We start from the raw sequence: 25,720 nt of genomic DNA on the forward strand, positions 1-25,720 counted from the left end.
GTAACTACCTTGAAAGAAGCCAACTTGCAGAAAGGTGGTGCAACTCGGACACAGTTGCTTAAGGAATTTCTGGGATACTTCAGACTGGGGTAGCCAGATGTTTTGACTTACAATTCCCATCAGCCACCTCCCCCCCCAACCCGGTCAGCGATCAGGGTGATGGGAGATGTAACCCAGAACATTTGGAGGATACCATTTTAGCTACTCCTGCCTCCAAACTCCACACTAATGGCAATAACCCACGTTGCACTATGAACCTTTTCACTGTGACAATAGTGCATAGGTTTAGGTGTCCAAGTGCTAGTGAATCAGCAGGCACAGGGGTGCCAACTTGAATAAGATATTGCGGGGGCAGGTAAGCCCTGCCTTGCATAATTGATCACATGACACAGCACCCACCCACCATTTGAATAGCAATGCCCATCAACTGGGGGGGGGGGGAGAGGCTCAATTTTTTTTAGGGAATTCTGCCTGGGTCAGAGGAATGTGCCACGACGTAGGCACCGGCAGATATTCCTTGTCGACCTCCCCGCCGCTACTCCCGGCAGATAAGCAGGCGAGGTCTCGGCGATTCTTCCCAGATGTGAGAAGAACACACCGTCTCTTCTCTCTCCCCTTTGGAGTCCCCAGGGAGTGGAAAGAAGCAGACAGAAATCTATTTACATCCTTTATTTCTGTCTCTTACATCAGTACAGAGAAACATGTCTGCACTCAACAGCAGTAAGAAATAATCTCCACCCATGTACTTCCAGTACGGGTCATATGACACACGCACTGAGCTAACATCTGGTGCTCAGTACAGAATGGACTGCCCCTTTGTTCCCATGGCAACAGTCACAAACATCCTGTTTGGCTTTCCAGCCACCTGCAGCTGACTTGGCTGCTATAGCCTTTGCTTGCTGCTGCATTGGTGCTTTATGGTAACAGGTAAGCCCTGCCTTGCATAATTGATCACATGACACAGCACCCACCCACCATTTGAATAGCAATGCCCATCAACTGGGGGGGGGGGAGAGGCTCAATTTTTTTTAGGGGGGGCAGACGAAGGGATCTCGGTACAAGCATTGTTGCATCAGTAAAGACCTTCTGCTGACAACAACATAGTGCAATTATCATGTATACTAATTCTGAATTTCTTCTGCATGCCTACTCTTAGAAGGTGTCATCCACCCATGTGAAGCAGGCATCTGTATGCTTGGCAGGGAAACCCAATATAGCTCAAAGAAGACAGAGCATGCACAGTGGGCATAGGTTGCTATTTGACTGTTGGGGTGGAGTGGATGATGAATGGAACGGAGTATCCTGGAATTATGGAGGTTTGCAATGCAACATTTTGTTTCATATCCTACCTGGTGTTGTGATTGCATTTATATACCATCCTTCCTCTTTGGAGCATAGCAGGGTGTATGTAATTCTATGTCCTCTTTTTAGTTTAGACTTGAGAGGTGGTGACTAGCTTAAAGTTACTTTGTGAGTTTCATGGCTGAGTGAGGGTTTCACCATGAGTCTCCTTGCTCCTAGTTATATGTGCTCTAACAGCTACACCATACTGACTCTTGGGGGTACAGTGATACTGTACTTAGGACCACAAGGGAAGGGAAAGTTCATCTATGCAGCATTCTAAGGATAATCCAGTGTCAACCTCAAAAGGAATCTTTCACAGTATATTGTCTGGCAGGTAGGTCAGAGATATATCTCCACCTGTCAGCTGCATGAAATTTATTTGTAGTATAAGCTGCTGGCTCCATATGATGTGTTAGTCCGCTCTCATAGTCGTAGTACAACTGGTCTGTGTAAAGCTATGCAGGGTGTAAACAAATAGCACTGTGCCTTCTTTGGCTTTCTGGCACATTAATAGGTAGAGCAAACGAATCTGACCCCAGCAAGCAGATTATCAACTAAATCCATATCTGACCTCAAACGTTAACAAAGAAAAACACAAAACAGTTGCCGAAATCAGTAACAAATGAGAAGCTTGGCAAAAATGCTGCTAAGAAGGAAGAAATCCCTTTTGATTGGTTTTTCTCCTGGATGATAACAGGAGAGAGAGATTCTGGAGGAATATTGAACTTCATTAGGTATGGAAGGCGTGCTTTATGATCGCTGTCCTTTCAAATTCTGAAATACTAAGCAATGTCTAATGAGAATTTTCTCCAAAATCACTTACAGGTGAGCACATTCTGTTTTCTCCTGTTGCCAATAAATCCAGTGTTGCAATATGGTGACATTTCCCCCTTGTTCTTTTTTACTCTAAATCGATGGGCCACACAGCCCAAGCTGATAAAAATGTACTGTGCCAATGACTGTGAAATAAATTCAGGGAAATATAAGAGGAGATAAGGCTGCAAAATGGCATCTGGCAAATGAATGTAGGATGAGCACAGCATGTATGTATGCTTGTGGTGGTAGCTATATCCATACAATATACTGTGTAATCTATAGTTTTTATGTTATCTTTTATATCAAAGTTTTTAAGAGGATTTTACAATAAGTTCAGTGTACTGAAAACTGTGGTGATTGTTAAAAAGAACAAGAGCAATGGAATATAAATTTAGAGCTTGCTGTATGTATATTTTGTGTGTGCTGGTATGAGCCTAACTCTGCACTTCATTGGACCGATACACCAGTCACTGATTTGAATGCTGATTAAATTATCTGTCTAACCTTTCTCTCCATACCCATCTTAATTTTTTTCTTCAAGACCCCATTAATGACTGTCACATTTATTTATTCATGCACTAAAAGCAAACAAAGCCAAGCTGTAAAACCTCTTGGTGAGGTAGGAGAAGTTGGCTTGTGATATCACAGCCATTAGTTAATCTGCTCATTGTTGAGCTGCTAAAGTGGCTGAGTCTGTTTTCATGTAGCACTTTTGCTGCAGCAACAGAAGATTTTCAAGTTGCTACGGGTAAAAATTTAGCTGACTGTATGGCTACTGGTTACTTCTGCATGCAGTGCTAAAACACTGTTTAATGGGCTGTAGATGATCTTCCATGAATATGAGTGAAACATCTGGTTTGTGTGTTTCCCCTTTCTTCCTCCTCGTCCTCCTGTGTGACTGGGAAGTGGTTTTTGTTTGTTTGTTTGTTTCATTTCTCCTTCACACAGACTTTGCTTAGCACTAAAGACAAATTGGGAATCCTTGCCTAAGACAAACCAGTGTTAGACCAGTGGATCCTGCCTATGGGCTTGCAGATATAATACACTGTTGAATCACCCCCCACCCCAAATAACAAGGCCTTAACAATGTAAAGCAATTGTAAAACTAATAGATTTTAGAGATGAGTGATTCCAGAATATGTCACAATATGTCTGATATGACAGTTTTGGCCGTTTGTTTGAACTTTTCATTGTAATAATAATTATATAATCAGAAATATTTTCAGTAAGCCATTTTAGGAAAATGCAGAATTTGATTTGTGGTGATATTTCAGCTTCTAGTGATACAATTTTATTTGTAAGAAGAATCCCTCAAAGCCATAATTTGATTGTAGTATGACTTGAAGAAAGGGGTATCCAGCTAAGTTTTACAGTGAGTGGGCTCACTGAAATTAATGGACCTAAGTTAGTCACATCGGGTGTTTTGAATGTGTCAACTCTGAGTAGTTTTAACACTGGGTACACTAGTGAAATATTTTAATTTTGTTTTCCATGTGTGTTTGCTTGGTGTTGACATTTATCTGAGAGTGAATCAATTGGTGCTGTATTTCTAATTTTATTTGTACATAATTTGTAGAACATTCTTAGTCTGTGTGGGTGATGCTGCAAGTCTGTATAAACTTTCCTTGGGAGCAAGCTCCATTAAAATCAGCGCATCTTAATTCTGAGTAGACGTGTGCTCAGGGTTGCAGTGTTAACTGAATTTGATCCATTATCCCTTAAGGCTGCCTTCCCCTCCATATCCTATACTGAATCTTAAGATAAATCAAGGCTAGTATGTGTGAACCAGGTTCAAATAATAGTTACACACAGAGATGCATTCTCTGTTGCTTTGGAAGCCTTTCTTCCCAGAAGGATTGTGAGAATTCTCTGGGATTTTTATTCTTATCTGCCTCAATTCATCAAACTGTATACTTGGGATCCTATTAATATACCTTACAATGGCTGTTTTTAACATAGTTTAGATGGTGTTTCCCATGGCTTATGTCTCCTGCTTTACAAAAGCAAATAGTTGGATCCCTTCTGATAGATCAATTTGCATACAGTCAAAAAAGGAGCAAACTCATCCCCACCATTTTAAATTACATTCTGTCTGTTGCCTCCTAGGATCGGATTAACCTCCATTTTAAGCCCTCTTGTGCCAGAGTTAGAATAACAAATGTGATGTGAACTGACATCTGGAAAAGCAATGCTAAAGAAATTTCAGCAACATTCTGAAATTTGGTTCTTCCGTGTGAAGGGCTGTTTCACTTGTGGTTTTCTTTTTTCCCTATTGAGAATTGTTGTTTAGGAAAAGCACACATATAGATGTGTGAAGCTGGTAAGAGTGTGCATTTTTGTGTAAATCAGCATGTGTTTGATTTCCCAGCACATGCGCTTGTGGTAATAACACTGACTCTCATTGAGTGGTGTGTAGGCACCTGCAGGGTAGGATATAAAGCTTCATATAAAATAAGCACAGAGTTGTATACATGCATTTGTGTGTTGTATCTTGATGTAGTAGAGGGGGATGTTGTCTGTGGAAACAACCCTGAGATGATACCCTCAATAAACATGCTTGATTTCAAAATAGGTATAAATAGCAAATGATTATTCAGTGAATGTTTACAAGGTTATGGGGCTGCTTTAAATAAAAGAAAGTTATGCATCAAAATAATGTAGGACTTGTATCTCTTTAGCTGGAAAACACTTCATTTTTTTCTGCCTTGGTGAAAATCCTTAAGGAGGATTTTTATGTAGCAACTCTGACCCCCCCCCTTAAAATGTCTTTTAAGGAAACCAAGTAGGATAGTGCTGAAATTTGGAGAGACCCTAACAATTGCGTAGGAAAGGTTGTAGTCCATGACAACCTTGTTGAGATGTTAGCCCTGACAGTATCTGTGACCAGGCTAATTGTTGTATCTCAGGACAAGATTATCTGGTAAAGACAATAGAAAGACTTAGTGTGTGTTCTCTTTGACAAATGCATCACTGGATTTACAACAGTATCAAACATGATAGCCTGCAGAAATAAATTTAGAGACAATTTTTAGCAGGGGTGGAGGCCCTTTCTAAAGTAGGATGAATACTGTTCACAAATTCACAGGACTCATTTGGCATTGTGTCCAGTGAGACTCTTGATGTCTGTTTTCTAAGTAGTCTCTGCTTGGCACAGTTACTTGGTGGTGGTATGTAGGTGGCATTTATTTAGCACTTGACTCCTGGCCCCGTCATGACCCATACTTGCAGGCAGCTTGTCTGCATCAATGGAGGAAGTGGATGCTCCTCTTGCGTTCTAAAATTGCAAAATATGTACCAATTTCCCACTCCCAAACACTTGTAATCACAGCGAGTTCTGTGGAAGCAGAACTGCTTGATTTCTTTCTCCTGCCTTCTCCAGTCTTTGCAAAGGGTCAGAATCTAAGCGGCTACATATAGATAAATTGATTTGAACAGGATTCACATGACTAATAGCAGCAGCAGTAGGTTGCAGGAGCTTTTTGTGTCTTCATAATATGCTTAACAGGTTGTATAAAAAGAGTTTCAAATTGGAAGCAATGGTGTTGCTCAGATTATTGCAAGCATGAGAAACTCAAAAGAATCCAGTGAATGGGTGAGAAATGTGACCCCTTTGTTGGCACTTGGTTGCTCTGCAGAGGCTTGCATTGTAGACAGAACAGACTCTCTTCTTGCTGTGTTCAAGAGGCATTTCATTGATTTCTGTCAAGAAGAAAAGCTTTTCTAAAGTAGTGCTCTTCAGGCCTTGTGGATTATTAAGATCTGTTAGTAGCCAGTTGCTCTTTCTTTAGGAAACTGGCAAAGAAGGGGGTCTTGCTAGTTCATGTGGCTTCTGATTATAAGTGAAACAGCTGGGTCAGTAACAGATACTCATACCAGTTTTTATCTGGCATATAGCCCCTTCCATACAACCCGTATTGTTAACATAGATTCCTAGAATGTATTAGTTTCTTGTTCTGATCTGCTACGACTTCACCTCATCTGTTTCCCGATCTTTCTAAAGTTACAAATGTGCATTGAGAAAAAGGATGATATCACCAGTGCCGTAACCTATGAATTGCACTGGGTGACCATACTTGTCACTTTTAAAAATGGTGTTGGACTGGTTTCTTAATACTCACAAAGGGAGTCTCTGATCAGACTTCATTTGAAGGCCACCTGTAGAAGTTGCTGAAACTCCCCCTTTCCTTGAGATGGGTGTGTGTGTCATGGTTATTTAACTGGGTTGTGCGCACAATTCATAGTTAAACTCCAATAGCCTTCTAGTCTACTGTAAATCTGTCTTCTATACATAGGTGTTAAAATACATGTTGAGCAAAAATGCATGCAAAATAAAACAGCAGCCAGTGCAGCCCAATGGTCCCTTGCCAGAAAGGGACAGAGAAAATAGATCAGAGTTTAGGAAATACTGAAATGTGTTAGCACATGCTTTATAGGAGTGGTCAGTAGGGAAGATTTTACAAGCACACACACTCACACACTACTAGATATGCACTCAGGAGCAAAGTATCTTGGGGTCTGGAAGGCTCAATCTCTAACTTTACAGAAATTCTACAGTCAAAATGGAAAGTGCAGAATAAGCATCTTGCATTTGATTGGAAATCCGCATTTGTGTATGACTGCAAGTCAAAGGGTTCGTCCTTTTGATTTTAGATTGTATCAGGGTGAGGTTTTCCCTTCTAAGCGTGAGAACAGTTGCAGTGAAATTATCTCAGTACTCCCTCTCTTCATTCCTGTAATGAAAGTCTTCAAACATCCTTACATGATTTGTGTAAGGAAAGACCAGTCCTTTTCTCCTGCTCTGAGAAATATGGGGAGACACATTCAGAAGTTTTCAACACTCTCTTCTCTCAGGTGAAGTGCCTAGTACCTTTTAAAAATGCAAGAAAGAAAAAACAAGTATATCACAAAATATGTTCTGAGTGTTAAATCTAATCTCTCTTTTGCTGTTTCTCTAAAGCATATTTTCCATGCTGAAAAGGCACTTTCACTGGCTCAAAAAGAGATTTATTTTCTGTTAGAAAAAGATTTGGATTTAGCTTTAAATTGTCTTATTCAACACTGCCTTAAAATTCCTATCAGCTAAAATAGGAACTATTCCAGAAACATCAAAATAATGCACTGAAGCCCTCCATTGATTTACTTAAATCTTCCTTGTTAGTTACTTGAGGTATGTGTATCTCAACCACCCTTTCAACCAAAGAGACAAGGGGGGTGGCGGCGGAAAGGTCCTTGCATGGCATAGCTATGCAATGTTAAAAGTATTGAAGCCAGAGTTGCCTGGGTCATGAGAAACGTGGTACTTCCCAAATCTATGACACTTACATATTTTAGTTTAAATAACTTTATTGGTCTCATTTTTGGATCAAGTAACTGACACAGGTGACGCTGTGGTCTAAAAACCACAGAGCGCTAGGGCTTGCCAATCAGAAGGTCAGCGGTTCGAATCCCCACGACTGGGTGAGTTCCTGTTGCTTGGTCCTAGCTCCTGCCAACCTAGCAGTTCGAAAGCATGTCAAAGTGCGAGTAGATAAATAGGTACCGCTCTGGCGGCAAGGTAAACAGCATTTCTGTGCGCTGCTCTGGTTCACCAGAAGCGGCTTAGTCGGAAAAACTGTCTGCGGACAAATGTTGGCTCCCTTGGCCAGTAAAGCGAGATGAGCGCTGCAACCTGGGTTGTCCGCAACTGGACTTAACGATCAGGAGTCCCTTTACCTTTACCTAGCTGAACATACAGTGAGGTAGAATCCCAGTGTGCTTTCTACAAAGTTGGGACTTGCATGAAGTATACAGTACCTTTTCACATGTTCCCTGAAATCTTATAAAGAAGGAGATCCCACAGCTTTTCTACTTGAAAGCAAGCCATGTGGGCTGAAATACAGAGAGAGGGTTACAGGCTCCATACCATAGAAATTAGCACTCCTTAAAGCCTTATTGATCTCAATGCATCCTAAATAGACAACTTTATCTGGATTGTGTCTGTTAGTATAGTGGGCTTTGTTTGCACAATTGCTACTTAAACTGGGCAGAATCTTCTTGTTTCAACTAAGCATCAAGCAACTTAGTTTAGATAACAGGATGCAAAGTATAAGCTAAAGGTCAGGTTTGCTTACATGTGTTCTCCAACTCAACAAGCAAACAAAAACAAAGCAGGTTACACAAGACACTCTTCAAAATTAAAGCGTTCATAATTAAACCAGCCAACAAACTTGATATTATATCTCTGTATTTTTCTATAGAGAGGTGAAAGAAAATGCTTAGAGAGTGATGGGAGATATCAAGGATTTAGTGACTTTAGTTAAACTGGTAGAATATTTACACTGTGTGTGTGTGTGTGTGTGTGTGCGCGCACACACACACACTTATCAGATTGTTGTGTAATTGTAATAGAACTAATAATCCTGAACCATTTTAGTTTGAACTGTTGTCATGAATCAAACAATAAGCCATTGTAAAATTATGCTTTAAGGGTTTTTTTAAAAAAATGTTTTTATATCTCTCTGTAGGCCTCTGTTACTGTTTTTATGGTATCTTTCACACACTTAATATGGTATCTTTCACACAGTGGTAGAAGCATATACACTGCATTCTGAAAGTCTTAGTTTCAATTCCTGGTATTTCTCATTAGAATGATCATGCTGCAGGTGGTAGAATCAGTATTGAAAGGGACCTTGGAGGCAATCTAGTTTTAACTTTCTGGTCAATGCAGGATCTGCATTGCTGGACAAGAGAACATAGGAAGCTGCCATATACCCCCTCAGACCAGTGGCCCATCCAACTCAGTATTGGTTGCACTCACTGGCAGCAGCTCTCCAGGAATACAGGCAGGTATTCTCTCCCAGCCCTACCTGCAGATGCTGGGGATTCAACCTGGGACCTTCTGTATGCAGAGCAGATGCTCCACCGCTGAGCTGCAGACCTTCCCTTACCACAGTATTTCTGACAAATGGTCATCCAGCCTCTGCTTAAATACGTCTGGCAAAAAAAGCCACCCACTCACCCCACTTCCCACAGAGGCTGCTTCAAGTGTGAGTAGACTTTACTAGTCCAGACTGATAAATAGGTAAGACTAAAGATAGCTTCCTAAGTTCTTAGAATGCCAGTGATATGCTTAAACCAAACCATGGAATTAATTTCAATATCCTATGCATAAATGGATTTAAATAAAGGTTAAATACAAGCGAGAGATACTGACTGTCCACTGGCAGGTCTAATATTAAGGCAGGAAAAGGGGGGCTTTCAGAACTGTGTTCAGGCCTTGCTGTGAAACTGACGGGTAGCACAATGAGAAGCGCAAATTACGGTTTTGATTAAATCCTATTGTCTCTTTCAAAAGCAAGTTGAAGCCTTGTTTTGAAGTGCCTTACCAATCCAGATTTGTTTTAACCTAGATATTTCAAACAAGATTTACATCTAGAGAGTAAAAGTTCTTTGAACGCTTGCTACAAAAATATATCATCCCTCTGGGCACATGCCATTAAATAAAGATGTGTTCGCTAGTGCACAGGAAAGAAAGGTTTTTAACAAACTGGCACACACATGATAGACAAAAGAATTACTGTGATACTGATAAAAAGATTTGTGTGTGTGTAGATAAGCTTTTAAAGTCTCTTAAGCTAGACTTTGCCCAATCTTTGTGTGAAATTTTCCTTCTTTCAAGGTTTTATAAGTGCAATCTACATCTCATTTGAAAGCAGCAAAGCTGCTTCTAGATGGCTCTCAGTAAGTGTTCTGAAACTTCCCTAAGTGAAGACGAAAACTATTTTAAGTTTTCCCAAGAGCAATGAAGTCAAAACTTATTTCTGAAAATGATATCACTTAATTATTAGATTAAATGCAGTGTATTGACTCCCCTTGTTTTGCTTCTTGTTCTTTTATTGAGTTTTTAAAGCCTGTACAGTACTTTTCCTTATGACTGCTTTATCTCTTTTTCTTTCTCAAATTTTGTCGCTAATGTTCTCCAATATGCAACGAAGTTACTTTGTAGCTTTACTTTAAAATATTGGTTTTGGACTCTTGTAAAGAACAATTTGTAGAATGATGATGAAATTAGCTTGCGTGATAGAAGCATAAATGATTTAGAGCACGCCCAAACAGGGATATATGTAACCTTTAAAAAAAAAAAAAGAACTGTTGCAAAATCCATGAATTACTTAGCAGTTTATTTTGGTAAATTGATATGTGATAAAAGTATTTTGGGTATTAAAGCTAAATGCTACAAAAATGGGAGCCCGGAAGGAAAAGAAAAGTGATAGCACATCTAAATGATGAATCCTTATTTCCCTGAAGAGCCAGTATGGTCTGAAGTGCATTGTTGAATACTACATTTATTTATTTTTTAGCCCAGACTTTCACACTAATGGCACAAAGATCTACAGCAGCCAGTGTGCCTGGGGATATTAGGGCTGGGGCTTGCATGCACATCCTAGTACCTAGTTCAGCCCTTTACTGGCTGAGCATGGCTCTCCCTCTGCCCTTGAAAAGGGGTGTGCATACATAGCTCTGGGTGTGTCACTTTTGTATAAGTATATGCCTGGCCTGTGCCACTTTTGTTTATGTTTTCCCTAAGTTCCTATTAGGTTTTTTTTTAATGCTCTAAAATTAGCATTTAAATAGGTAACTTGCATTGTTATGAGATGATTCAAGTGCTGACTGCAATGTTTTCTTTCTTTTTTACAAACAGTAACTGCTATAAGCAGTTAGAAAGCCTTTCTGCCACAGCATTCATGTTAAAAATGGCAAATGCCCCTGGGAGTGATGGGACGTGATAACGTGCCATCTCCCAGGGATGTGAGATGGGGAAAAAAGAGTCTCAAAGATGCTCTGCAAGTGCAATGCATAGGTGTCTGGTGCTGGAGTTGGACTGCTATATGTGAAATTAATATCTCTACTCAGGAATCAGTTGTCTCAAGTGCCTGTCCTCTGCATACTTGGGAGGAAATCTCTTTGACATAAAAAGGGTATGTAAGTTCACATTTTTTTAAAATACTAGGATTTGAAGGCTGCTTCAGCTTATTCAGTGAAACATTTAGTCTTATCACTGAATTACATGTCCAACGTTCCCTTTATTTCTTTTTCTGAGTGAAATCTGCCCTGTGTATCTTCTTAAGAAGAAATTCCTTTCTCAGACATAGTAATGACCAAAATAGTGTCATTGGCACCCAGGTGGTCACAGATCCAGGCACTGATTAGGCCTGATTCAACATCATGATGTTCATACCATATCCTGGTTTGTGGAATGTGTGTGGAATGCCCTTAAAAGTCAATATGAGTTTCTTTTTTTAATTACTCCAATAACTAAGTAGAATTGCGACATCTGAAATTTGAGTGCTGTATCTAGGGGTGTTATTGCTATGTTTGCTGTAAAGCAGCAGAGGGTCTTGTGGCACTTGAAAGACCAACAAATTTGTTACGGCATAAGCTTTCATGGACTGCAGTCCACTTTATCGGATTCAATAAGTGTTATCCTGAGTTATAGGTGTGTATATATGCGTTTGGAGGGCTGGGTAGTGTAAAAAGAGAAGTGATTTCAGGGATCCCTCATCACACTTGTTCAGAAGAAATGTAGGTGTGCCTGCCCGATAGAATCAGTTTGACTATAAGCAAAACCAAGCTCTGGCTCCAGGCAAGTGCAAAAGATGAGATGCTTGTTGGCTGAGTTATCTGAAACTAATGCATGATGACATGGGCTGCATGGTCATCCAGAACAAAAATATCAGCTTAGGGCTACACTAAGACTGCAGGGATGGCAGTGTCAGTTCTGATTCCAATTAAGTCCTTGTAAAGATTTTTTTGCGGATAAAGCTTTCTGCTTGACTGTTAAGGTCTTTGTTTTGTATACACTCAGGATGTATACACACATTAGATTGGAAAAATATATAGGGAGAACCAGGTTTTTTTTCATGTTTGTTGAAAAGATAGTTATATCACAATTGGCTCTGATACGTTTTATTGGACCTGTTGGCCCGATGAACCATTTTTCTTTCTATTTGCCTTAACCTCAGAGGTCCTACGCAGCAATGGTTATCAAAGTCATCTCAGACATAGCTACAGAGGTGGTAGTGAGATGGCTAGAAATATTGTAGAATTGCCATTTTAAAGTTTAGAAACCAGGGGTCATACCATTTCATGGCGTTTTCAAAATACTTAGAAGCAGAAATGGGAAGGGACATGCACAGAATTCATTCTGCACATGGTTTGCCCTTGATGGGGTTTCATGCATATATTTCACTAGGAATCTATAACCGAGTGCAAAAAAAGAGCATGTGAAGCCGCCCTATGATGTCTGCATCTGGACAGCTGTTAGCAACGGAATATTTCCTTGTGTAGTCAAGATTCAGAGGGTGGTGTCTGGAGAAAACTACCTCTATATGCAGCTATAATTTCTGGGTGCTACACCTCAATAACTATTTTGGATTATCTGCAGTACGTTGTGTGTGCTGCTGTTAAATAGGAATGTGCAGTAAAATTTCTGCAGGGTCATTTCATTGTTGTGAATAGTTAGTTGTGGCTTTACTCTGGTCAGACTGTGAGCCATATAAATTCTGCATCAACTGTTAATTATGATAACATTATGCAGTTGTGGAGCAATGTAAAGAGTTTTTGACATGTCCCAGCACTCCCTCTATTGGGACACAACTGTCAGCTTGTATGCTACTTTCAGCCACATTAGTATAGAGAGGGAGTTCAGAAATACGTCTGAGTCCCCACAAAGATTGTGCACTGTGCATTAGTATTGCTGAAGTTTGCTTTTTCCAGATAACATGTTCCAGACTCCTGTACTTACAGGATATGCACACCTTTGCACCCACCTACACATAACATGTCCTGCATCGCTTGTGATTCTATTGTGTACCGTTGAATTGGTCTGCCTTTTCTTGGCAAGTTTGTTACTAGAGTTTGATTCACAAAACATGTCCATAGCTAGCTGTTTCCTTCAGAAAGTTATTTTAGGGTCATGTTAAGAAGTCAATTAATCTTGAATTCTAAACTTGGTACAAAAGCTCCAGAGTCTGATTCTGAGACTTTGCTTTGCCAGTACAAAGAATATGGTTTTAGGGCAATATTAAGCCACCACATTATGGCACTATTTAATTTATCAATATACAGTCGTACCTTGGTTGTCGAACGCCTTCGTACTCGGTCGTTTTGGCTCCTGAATGCCGCAAACCTGGAAGTGAATGTTCCAGTTTGCAAATGTTTTTTGGAAGCCGAATGTCCGGCATGGCTTCCATGGCTTCTGATTGAGTGCAGGAAGCTCCTGCAGCCAATCAGAAGCCACACTTTGGTACTAAAACATACCATATCTCTCTCTCCTGCCCCCGCCCCCCGGATATCTTTTTTAAAAAAGGAACATCAATGATTTAAGCATTTATTGGTTAGATATTATAATAAAAAAGCTGCTTTATTTATTGAAGGTATTTTTACGTTGCTATCCAGCTGGGAAAAAAAAGACTCCCAGAGCAGTTTACAGCAATCAATAGTAAGATTGTTCCTGCCCTCAGGCTTACAATCTAAAAGACACAGCCCCAAAGGAAGAAGAGATTGGGAGGGTAGAGAACTGAAGCCAACTCAGGCACATGTTCAAAGGCTTGTGTGCTCCCTATACAGTGGTACCTTGGGTTAAGTACTTAATTCGTTCCGGAGGTCTGTACTTAACCTGAAACTGTTCTTAACCTGAAGCACCACTTTAGCTAATGGGGCCCCCTGCTGCTGCTGTGCCACCGGAGCACGATTTCTGTCCTCATCCTGAAGTAAAGTTCTTAACCTGAAGCACTATTTCTGGGTTAACAGAGTCTGTAACTGGAAGTGTATGTAACCCAAGGTACCACTGTACCTTTTAAAGTACATTTGAAGCACATTTTACCCCTTAAAAAAGTCTAGATACAGCAGTTTACCCCTCACAGAGTTAAAATTCCTAATAGCCCTTAACAAACTACAGTGCCCAGAATTCTTTGAGCAGATAAACATGTTTTGAATGTGCTTTAAAATATAGTGTGCATGCAGCCTTAGTGTAGCTGCCTGCAGCTTCTCCTTCTCTAAGTAATAGATGAGGCCAGGCTGATCAGTTTGTTGCCATGATGTTTTTCCTGGAAGGCAAGGGTAGCAGCCTCCCAGGGGTCCTTAGTCTCCTGCCTTGTTCATGCTTGTATATTTAGAAGTTTTGTCACCCATGCTGTCAACGTGCTGCATATCTGTTGAGTTTCTGGTCCAGGTCTAGTTGCCATGGAAAATGTATTGGGATTTTGAACAGAACTTCAACATATGCATAAACTGTCTTAGGCTGGGGAAAGCCACCTTGAAGGTCCACATGAAGAAATGTAGTATGATAATCAGCCAATCAATAATAAAAAGGTTAAGTAATATGAATATAAGAGCATGGAAAGGGCAATAGTTCAGTGGTACAGGTATATGTATGGTGGAAGACACAGGTTCAATCTGCAACATCTCAAGGTAGAATTGGCAAAAAAAATGTTTGGAATGGAACCATGGAAAACTGCTGCCAGTCAATATTGAGAAGATATTGAGCTAGATGAACTAGTGGCCTGGAGACAGCTTCATCTGCTGGATGTCCCTTTACTTTAGCATGCTTTCCCACTGAAGGCAATCAGAGAGATGCATCCAGGAAGTTGTTGCTTCCCATCAGTTGGCATTCAGGGGCATACTGCCCCTGAAGGTGGATGCTGCATATACCCATTGTGACCAGTAGCCATTAATAGCAAACAAACAAACAAACAAACAAACAAATAAACAAACACACATCTTTTAAGGTATCTGCGCTGATGGCCATCACCACATTCTTTTGGCAGTGAGTTCCATAAATCAAATCACATGATGTGTAAACAGGGCTGTTTGTGCTCTTTAATATTGCCTATCTTGGTAATCACTGAAGCCTCTGAAGATAGCCTTCTTAAGCAACTTTGTGGCTGGCTTCTGAGTTTTCAGGAGACATTGCCCAGACACTTTCAAACAGACCTGTACAGTCTGACTTACCTTCCCTTAAGAATTTCAGTTGTCTTATCTAAAGCAATCTGTACCAAACACTGGCTTGTGGATTGTCTGGGATTGTGCAGAATTGCAGCAAACACACACACAGCCCTCAAAATGTAGCAGTCCTTTTTTGTTCGTGCACTAACTGTCAGAGAGTATACCTTGCTACAGAACATTCTTTTCCTCTTTTGACTCGTAACAGAGCTTCCCCTGTATTTCACTGGTTGTCAGTAGAAAGGTTCATCCACCTGTCATCACACCATCCCAAGTACCACTTCAGAGAATGAAGTCTGCCTCTCTCTAGAATCTGCTCTAATGCCGCCAGGAGGTGAAAGCACCTTCTGCTTCCATCCACAGACCTTGGTTTATTTCTTCTGTTAAAAGAGGCATCTTGGCATTTCATAATACACTGGACACATTTCACCATAGGATATTCAGTAGTTTGGTTAGTTTTAAAGAGACGCTGCTAGGTTGATGGCATTTAGTCATGGAAGGTCTGGTTCCTGCAGGATGTTAAAAAGGTATGAAATATTTAAATAGAATGATGAAGAGCCTTTTGGTTACTGAGTATAGAATTGGACGTAGGAGCTGGATGCAGTGGAGGTTGAGGTAGCCTCAAGCATCATTTAATTAAGTTGTCTGGAGCATTATCATCCTCTTGAGTCTACTCCCATGTTAGTGGGCTGTATAGCCCCATACAGAGATGTTTTAGTATGAGGTTTGCATCTTGCTGACTGGGTTAGTTACTAGTGGCTGTGGTCTATGGCAATAGTACTCAACTCCTTAGCGTGGATCTCCTTTTCTTTTTCTTTTACAGAGTTGCTGTGGTGGTCCTGGTGACAGTGACCGTTCTTCTGAAAGACACCCATACACCCACACAACCACCCACCCACCCACCCACTGTTACACATCAAGCAAATTAAGAAATGGGTCCTCAAATGCATGCTTGGATTAAAGATGGGTCTTGGGTCTGAAAGGACTACTGCTCCAAAATACTGAAACATTACTTGGGTACCGCGTTATAAAAACCCTCCCCCTCCATGGTATATTGTTTTAACAACTTAATCCAAACTACATTTCAGATGGTTGTATGTAAAAATGTAAGCGTACATCATGAAATGAATGCTTTTGTAGTACGTGGATAAAGATGATGAGAGTTGGTGATAAATAGGAATGGAGAGGACAGTACAATGCTGAAGGCAAGTGAAAAAAAGCAAATAAAAGATTCATTGTTTTGAATAGTTATACAAACAGCATTTCAAGGGAAGCCAACAACAGCTAAGCAGGAAAATCTACTGGGGCAGAGGAGCATAATAATGAGACTGTAGGGCAGTTTCTTTTTAATAGCATCCAGGTTAAAGGCAGATGAGATAGTTTAGGCCCTTCCACAATCTATTTATTGTATGCATCGTATTAGACTTATTAGAAGGCAGTTTATTGGATTTTGTTTGTCTTCCCCCACACCCTTGTTTAACATGTCAACATTTTCTATCTTCTTAATACAAGAGAAAATGTCAATGCTTAATCAGAGGTGCTAACAGTTTTCTTCTGGATGTAAATTGCTTGTTGTGTAACAGGAATGCATTAGTCTTAGCAAAAGTATAAGAAAATGAAAGGCAGCGAGAAGTAGCTCCATTGTTACCACTCCAGGCGTGTCTAATGAATCGTGTTTCCATGTTCCCTCGATCATGCTGCGGAGTGCCCTTAGCAGGGCTAAGTCTTCTGTAAAATGCTCTTTAAGATTATTGTTGAAAGCACAGAAACGCTGGATGGGTGTTTGGTGGTAGTGGTGGAGGGAATGTTAATGAGGCAACTGCATTTCAGTCAGTACAGCTGCTGGGGTTTCTTGCCATGGCTGGAGCAGCAGTGACAGACAACTGTTCCAGCTCAGCATAAAGCCCTTTTCTCAGGGACGCAGGTTGTCAGATACTTGGTTGGCAATGCTCCTTTATAACTATACGGTTGTGTTTTTTTTTTTTTTTAAAAAAAACCCTTGTGCTGGAGAAGCAAAGAAAATAAATGCCTGCCTGGGAAGGGTCTACTACTTAGAAACCCATAGAACCGTAGAGTTGGAAGGGACCCGAAGGGTCATCTAGTCATCAGGAGTAAAAGTAGCTGTGCCTTCAACCACCACCACCACCACCACCACAACAACAACAACCACCCCACAGATTTTTGTTTTGCTCTTTGTTCTGCTTGTATTAATGCCCGTATGAACTGTATGTGTGCTTTCAAAAATATTTTGATTTGTAGTGGTTTTTGACCCAACTGCGAGAGGCAGTGGAAGACAGAAGTGCCTGGCGTGCTCTGGTCCATGGGGTCACGAAGAGTCGGACACGGCTAAATGACTAAACAACAACAACAACAACAAGTGGTTTTGTCAATGGAATCAGATGTGGCCTGTGATTTGATGGCGGGTTGTTGTTGTTTTGTTTGTTTGCATGCATGGGAAGGCCGTGGGGGAAAATATACAATTTTATGTGTAATCATTTTTTGGATTCAATGTATGTCTCTCTGTGTTCACACACACATGCTTGTCATAATTCAAGGGTAGGTTTGGTCTTATGTTCATTAGTTCTCATAGCTGTTTTTGAGAGGGGAGACAAAATGAGGACACTTCAGATACGAGTTTTGGACTGTCTTCTTTTGATGATGAAGGGATGCGGGTGGTGCTGTGGGTAAAACCTCAGCGCCTAGGACTTGCCGATTGTCAGGTCAGCGGTTTGAATCCCCGCGGCGGGGTGCGCTCCCGTCGTTCGGTCCCAGCACCTGCCAACCTAGCAGTTCGAAAGCACCCCTAAGTACAAGTAGATAAATAAGTACCGCTTTCTAGCGGGAAGGTAAACGGCATTCTGTGTGCTGCGCTGGCTCGCCAGATGCAGCTTGTCATGCTGGCCACGTGACCCGGAAGTGTCTGCGGACAGCGCTGGCTCCCAGCCTATAGAGTGAGATAAGCGCACAACCCTAGAGTCTGTCAAGACTGGCCTGTACGGGCAGGGGTACCTTTACTTTTACTTTTGATGATGAAGGGAAATCTCATAGTTAAATTTAAAAGTGTGTCCACTTTTGCATAATGCTCTAGTCCAGGTAGCGTTGCGAGAGCTCACCTCTGCAAACATTCATGCAGGGATGAGTGGCCTGTGTCCCTCCAGTGGTGTTGGACGCCAGCTCCCAACCAGCATGATCAATGGTCATTTGTATTCCAGCAATATTTGGAGGACCACAGGTTGTTGAATTAGAGCTAAGTATGTTCTGATAACCATTTTGTCGTTTGTATTGCTGAAAACAGTACAAGCTGTTGCTATCCACATGTTGGGAGATGTGAATGGCATTGCTAGTGCTATAGCAATGTTGAGTGAATGGTGTGCAATAGGCTTCCATTTGTTTCTGATTACAACCTTATTTTTATGTTGCGTTTCCCCTCCGATTTAAAAGGCTTTGTGTAGATAAAACAAAAATAAATTCCTTCCAGTAGCACCTTAAAGACCAACTAAGTTAGTTCTTGGTATGAGCTTTCGTGTGCATGCACACTTCTTCAGATCTTTTGTGTAGATAGTTGTGCACAACTTCTTTTTAAAAAGAGGTTGTTTCACACTAGTTGGAGGTTACAGACTGACCAAGCTGTTCAATTTCTTGAGCGTTTTGAGTGACTGCACTGTAAACTGTATTTGCAGGAGTGTCAAAACAAACAGTGCATTTTAGTACTGATGGTTTGTGGTTGTACAAAGGAAGGTACTTCCTCAGTTCTGAGGAGAACTGATGCCACATTTCTCTAGCTATGACCTGTGTAAGGACATCAGAGCAGGAAGTATGCTTGCACCTGGTATAGTATCAAGTCCATTTAGTCACTAAGGACTTTGAACACAAATCTTACAGGAGAATCAATGGCGATGTAACAATGATCGATCAATAGCATTGCATTTAATTAGATATTTTATGGCCTTAATGCAGTATTTCAGAATCAATGTAGCATTGCACTCCTTTGCTGCTTTTTTGTATGTCAATTTCCAGGACACATTGATACATCTGCATTTGTCACTAAACGGCTTCACTGTAGACAAATTTAATCTAAAATGAAATGAAAGCTTTAGTATAGGCTTTCGGTAATTGAATTTTTGATATATTTATTTAATGTAGACATTTGCCAGTGAATTGGATTTTTAAATTGATTTTTAAAAAAAGAAAACCAGGAAGAAGTGATACTGTAGGAAAACGGAGCCCCAAACCCTGGTTATCACATAACTCCTCCTGTAGTTGCTTACTTCCTTGTCACAGGCACTCTCCTATCTTTCGGTAGAACAGAGCAATAAATTGATTTCCAGTCATTTTTAATGGTGAAACAACTAGTATTATCCTATAGAGTATGTTCCCCTTCATATTCACAGTGGCCAATATGGTTAGAGTACTCAATGTTCAGAGTGATAAGGTTTAATTAGTCCTGCTGTGGGAGGTAGAAAAGCTCTGTATTTTGGCCTTCCTCACATGCATGCAGATTTCTTGTTTAAGGGTTGAGGTACATGTTACAGTCATACCTCATGTTGCGTTAGGTTCATGTTGCTTGCAAACGTTGCTTCGCACATGCACAGAAGCGCTCTATCGTGCTTCGCGCTTGTGCAGAAGCGCCACTTTAATTGCAGACTTTTCTGTGTGTGAAGGGCACCCCGGAATGGATCGTGTCCACACTAGAGGTACCACTGTACATGAGAAATCTGTGAGCAGAATTCCCAACGTTTTGCTTTTTACTTGAAAGCAGATAGGGATGTATGTATGGAATGCCCTAATTTTGATAGAGGCAGTTGCATTGGGGAAGGGTGGAGCTAATACTGTATGTTAGAAGTGGTATTATATCAGATAAATGGTGTGGGAGAAAGGTTTAAGCCCACTTTTCCCCAGGGACATTGCTCTGATCAAATAAGAGCCCCATTCCCGTCCAAGCTACTTTCAAATAGTTTTACGTAATTTTCAAAATAAGGTTTGAGGGAAGCAGAATGGTGCAAGTCAAACAGTGAAATGTACTTTAGATTTTCTGGAGCTAACCCCCCCCCCCCCCGTTTTTCTTTTTGGTGTACAGTGCAGGAAGCTGGATTTTCTTTAGTGATATTCTCCAGAGCAGTTCAAATGCGTAGTAATTTTTGCATTCCCATACCCCATCAATAGATTGTTTGAAGTCTTTATTAGCATATACCTGTTTTCCTTACTATAAATGCTTCTGCTATTCATTCTAGTGGGAATTACTTGAGTATTCCCACATGCAACTTAATTATATCTTATTATATTTATATTACTTGTAATATAATATGTTTATTATACTGTCTAATTAATGCAATATGTTATTTGCTTTCTGTTTTCCCCATGGGGTCTCTTATATCTGTTTCTGTCTTGCCCCAGCTTCCTGCAGGTGGTACTTGGGCAGGGAGGGAGAAGAATCTGCACAGTAAAATGTTCATATATTTTAGCGAAGCGTGGAAGTAAAGAATTGTGAGGGGCACAAAATTGGTTTTTGGCTTTTGTATGTGAGAGAGATTACTAGGAATGTTAAAAACAAAGGTTATATGCACCTATAACCAAGGTTTTTAAAAAAGCCCCTTTGAGTGTTTTCACTATTCATTTACTGAAATGTATTAAGAATCTGAGCCAGTTAGACACAATGATCTCCAGGCGACGGTAGCTTGGCACTGCAAAAGTCTGAGAATGGACCAACCAAAGGAGCAGAAGCTGAAAGTGCCATCTCCTATAAGTGTTCTCCCATAAAATGAAACTTGCAAGGCACTTTTTGAACATTTGCATGCTTTTGAGGTGTTTGCTTTTCAGCTGAAGCGAAACGTTTGACCGATTAACGTAAACAAATTTGTGAAGCGGGGGGGGGGGGGGGAGCCCCTCCCTCGTTTTTGGCTTCCTCCAGAGTTACCATGCGTGCCTGCTTTTTTCTTGTCAACACCACACACCCATCATTATTATATTATTAAAATGTATGTATTGCCAAAGCAAGATGCCCCGGCTGACAATTAAAACAGAGCATGGAGCACTACAAGGTACATAATACCAATCAATACCAACAACAGAATTCCAATTCAAACAGAAGACTGAATGCCAAACAACTAAACCTATTTCTGTTTTCCCCTTCTCTCCTCAGTTCTATACCTTTTCCGTCTCTTCTCAGTCTCTTGCCTCCTTCACCCAGCCATGTTTTCCTCAGAATTCTATTTGTCAGCATGCAGTTTCCTTGATCATTCTTCCTTCAGTTACCTTGTCTTTGGGCTCTCTATCCCTCAACTTGACTACTCTTTCGGCTTGGTTACTTATTCTTAAATTGCTTTTTTTTTTTAAAAAAAACACACACCCAGTTATCTTGCTTCTGTTTTCATTTTGTGTCACTTGCAGAAATCACATAATGTGCTTTCACTCATTTTTTGTCATAGTGCGTATTATTAAAGGCCATAACCTCTTTAAATGTGTGAAATGTGTGAATGCATAATGTGGAGTTAAGCACTTCAGTTTACCTGGTTTTAGGATCATTTTAATTTGAATGGCAATCCCACTTGGTCAACTTGCTTCACCTCAAATAACTTGCTTCACTCATCCCATAAAGTTTGCATAAACCTGAAATAGGCTTTCTATTAAACTGGAAGGAGGATGGGTACCTTGTTACAGTTGATTTATAACTGATATTGGTACTTGCTCAGGTAACCAGGAAGACCAACCCTCACTAATCTAGTGCACTCCAGATGTTTTGGACTATAGCTCCCATAATCCGCTGGTGCTAGTCAGCATGGCCAGTGCTTAGGGATTAAGGCAATTGTAGTCTGATACTTTGGGATGGCTCCAGCTTGGATTGTCCTTCTAAAAACCCAGCTGAATTATGTTTTTGTTTACTTGAATGATTAAACCCTCCTCTCGTTTTCTGGATGATAGGCTAACATTTTGCCTGTTTTTGCAGTGGTGGAAGAAGGACTTTGGGAGAATGGGCTTTCCTATGAGTGCAGGACACTGCTTTTCAAGGCAATCCACAACTTGCTGGAAAGGTAAGAGAACTCCATCTGTTCAGAGGGGTCTGTTAATGTTGGTTTGGGCTACCGACTTGTCCTGTCACCAACCCCATCCCCATAAGTCCCCCAAGCTTGTGCAGAGGATTGGATTAAGGGGAGAAAGAGATGAAGAATACTCTCATTATAACCACTTTGATCAGCAGAACTGTTACTGCTACAGTTGCTACACAATACTTGTTCCATAGTTGTTAAAAAATTGAACTTTGACTGTGGCTGCACCTATATTTTGGAAGTCTCTGCCCATTGACATCAGGCTAGTAGTGCCTTTTTTAAAAAAGATGTTTGTATTTCATTTTGCAGTATTTAATGAACAAGAACTGTTACAAACATTTTGACTGTCTTTGCATTGTTCACCCATAAGAGCATTCAAAATACCATGAACGAAAGGAAACTACATTGTCACACCATACAAATAGCATTCAATAATATAATCAAGGAGATCTCTCCAAACTCCACATGAGACGCTGAGGGAATCCTTGTCTAAGTGGTTTCCATGCCATGTATAAAGAAAAGGGGCTTGCCCTTACTTTAGTCACGTGCATGCGGCATGTTAGTTTTTCTGCCAGTGCTACTGACCAGACCCTTTGGTGCCATACTTCAGTTGCCAGGCCTTCACTAGCATTTGTTGGTTTCCAGAGAAGCTGCTATCAGCAGAAACGACAGAATATATTTATATACGGTATGAAGTCTGGTGTCATTCATTATCCCCACTAGTACAAATGCTGGAGACATTTTGATGTTTGTCTTATAAATGTTTTCCACTTCTTTGAAAATGTATGTCCAAAAGGTAAGCACATGTTAGCAATATCACCATAGGTGTAGGGAAGTTCCTGTGCAGTCACAGCTTCTCTGGCACAAGGAGCCAAGTGGCCAAGTGTCATATGCCTTTAAGGCTGACATTTGTTTCTTATTGGTTACTGCTAGTTAGCTTTTATTTCACCCCCACACACCTGTGTGTATATATGTACAAACTTAGGATCTGCAGCACATCGCAATATGAAATGTCTCTGCTCAGTGCACCAGCAACTAGCATGAAGGTACTGCATTACATTCTCCTGGATTTCTGGTGTTCTCCCCCAGCCCCAAAGAGAGAATTAGCATTCCACTGTCACATTGTGCTGTTTGGGAGTTGTTCCTTCAAAGTAGGGTGGTGATTCTGAACTTTTTCAAACTTTGGGGTTCATCCAAGTTTGCTGGTACTTCCCTCTTTATGCTTAGGTGATACCGTTTTGGCTACATAAGGTTAGCCGCTTGGATAATGAGTTTCCGATTTGTATATCTATGATACTCAATTCATACAAGAAGGAAGTACTACAGTATAAGCAAGTGATTGAGTGGCATGCAGTGTATCCTGGATGGGGCTCTGCAGTTTGGGGATACTCATGATCTATCTAGCATTGTCACTGGAGTCACAGCTGGCCTTGGTGGTCCAGAGTGCCTTTTATCAGCTTCAGCTGAAAACACAGCTGTGGTCCAAATAGACAGAGAGCCAAGCTACAGTTAGCTATGCTCTGGTAACTTCATGTTTAGAGTACGGCAATACATTGTGCGTTGAATTGCCTTAAAAAAAAAAAGTCCAAAAATTCAGTTCAACACAACACAAAAATTGTGCTTCAAGGTTTGCTAACTGGGGCTGGACATATTAAGGAAGTGCTTTGTCAGTCCCATGGGCTTTTGATACATTTCCAGGCCCTGGGTTTAAAGTTTACATTCCTAAATGGCTTAGGGCTATGTTTTTCCATATATTTCTATCTGGACATTGCTTTGCTCATTGGAGGTTGTTTCCCAAGTGCCACTCCCAAGTGGGATCCATTGAGTGTCTGAAAGTGAGAGGGCTTTCTCTATGATAGCACCTCAGTTGTGGAACGGAGGTCTCCCTGCTGCCATTTGAACTTGCTCTGTAAAATGCCAGTTTTGTTCTAATGAAGCTTATGCTTTTAAATAAAATGCTTGACCTTCATTTGACAATACTTGACCAGTCAGCTGAGCAGTTTTGGGGGGGACCATAAGTACCAATACCCACCTAATATGTTCAATAAAAAGCTGTCTGTTATACATATTGAAAGTGGTAAACATCTTTGTCTCTCTCAAATTTTAATTTTGAATCAGCTAGATGGGCAAGCCTGCTTTGGAAACGAGTTCCCTTGAAATTAAATATGATTCCGTTCCAAGTTACTGTGCTTGAGACTGGAGTATCAAAAGCTAACGGGGAGCAGCTCTTTTCAAGGAGTCCCATAGATGGAAGCCTTGAGGGAAGCCAGTGATACACCAAGGCTGATATCATTAGCGCAAAAGAGCAGAGCTGGCAAACAGATGAAGAGCTTTGCATGTGAAATATAGAAGCTCAATACAATGGAGAATGTGCAGCGATGATAATATTTTCAGTAGTTATTGAGTAATTGGTGTCACAATTTATTTCTTTTAGATGCCTAATGGATAAGAACTTCGTAAGAATTGGCAAATGGTTCATCCGGCCATATGAGAAAGATGAAAAACCCATTAACAAAAGGTAAGGATCCCAAGGGTTTTGAAGTATGCTCCCGAAATTGACGGTGCTATTTTGGTGCTTTAATTGCGGTGTTTCCCTGTTCATGTACCCACTTTCCCAGCATATTCTCTTCCCACTCTTGCATGATGATAATGAATAACTGGTCCTTGGTGGCCCTGTCAGCGAGTTTTACATTATTGCGTTGATTTCCCTCCTCTCCCAACTTTGTAGCACACTGTAACAGAAGTGGCGCAATGTTAGCACCTTTTTGCCTACTCTTTGGAATATGTTGCAGTCAAGGTTCCCTGACACTTCTCTTTTGAGAGTTGGCTATATCCAGAACCAGGTGGTTTTGTGTGTGTGTGTGTGTGTGCCGTGACTTTGAGGCCTTTTAGCTTTACTTTTGCAAGCTTATGTTGAAATATTGGATTGAGGTAAGTGTGTGTATGTGTGTTTTATATATATATAGAGAGAGAGAAATGGAAAAGGATACTCATCAGTTCACACCATCAGTGTATTAATTGTCTGTATTGCAATACTTTAAAACCTTGTAGGAAGCCCAGTGAAGTTTATAGGAAATATTGGGAAATGTAGTCTTATTGATACTTCCATAATTGGTTGCATGTGTGAATACCAGTCTACAGGAAAGTTTTGTATAAAATTTATATGTGCCTAAGGTATTTTTCAATGTTTGAAATAGGTTTCACTTAAGTAGGAAGTGGTTTTTGAGTAGTGTTTTTCTACTGATGTTGATGTTATGTATTCCTCTTTTAAACACCAGTTTCAAAGAATTGCAGGAATTCAATAATCTTAGCTAAATAGTACAGATGCATTTGGTACAGAAATGCAGCGTACTGTTGGCGGACATTAAGAAGATATTTCTGACTGAACTGAATGTTTTAAGTTCTTTAAAAAATACTACAGTTGTTCAAAAGGGTGCTTACTTAGCAAGCAAGAGGAATGTAAAAATAGCAAAACTGATTGGTTTCTGGTAGTGTGTTGTGCTTCTGTTTGAGTCCCCAGCTGTGAAGAGAGGCTT

General features: G+C 40.6%; 1 protein-coding gene across 2 annotated transcripts in view; it reads left to right on the forward strand.

The window, feature by feature from the left end:
* The window catches only part of MED13L (mediator complex subunit 13L), a 163,703-nt gene that overhangs the window by 44,662 nt on the left and 93,321 nt on the right, over positions 1-25,720 (forward strand). For both annotated transcript variants that reach the window (XM_083716794.1, XM_083716795.1), the window contains exons 3-4: positions 22,085-22,169; positions 24,619-24,702. In XM_083716794.1, the coding sequence (XP_083572920.1) occupies positions 22,085-22,169; positions 24,619-24,702 (169 nt within the window). The remainder of the gene's footprint in view (positions 1-22,084; positions 22,170-24,618; positions 24,703-25,720) is intronic.

This window comes from Podarcis gaigeae (assembly GCF_964106915.1).
Source record: "Podarcis gaigeae genome assembly, chromosome: 16".
In the NCBI taxonomy this organism is placed as follows: domain Eukaryota; kingdom Metazoa; phylum Chordata; class Lepidosauria; order Squamata; family Lacertidae; genus Podarcis; species Podarcis gaigeae.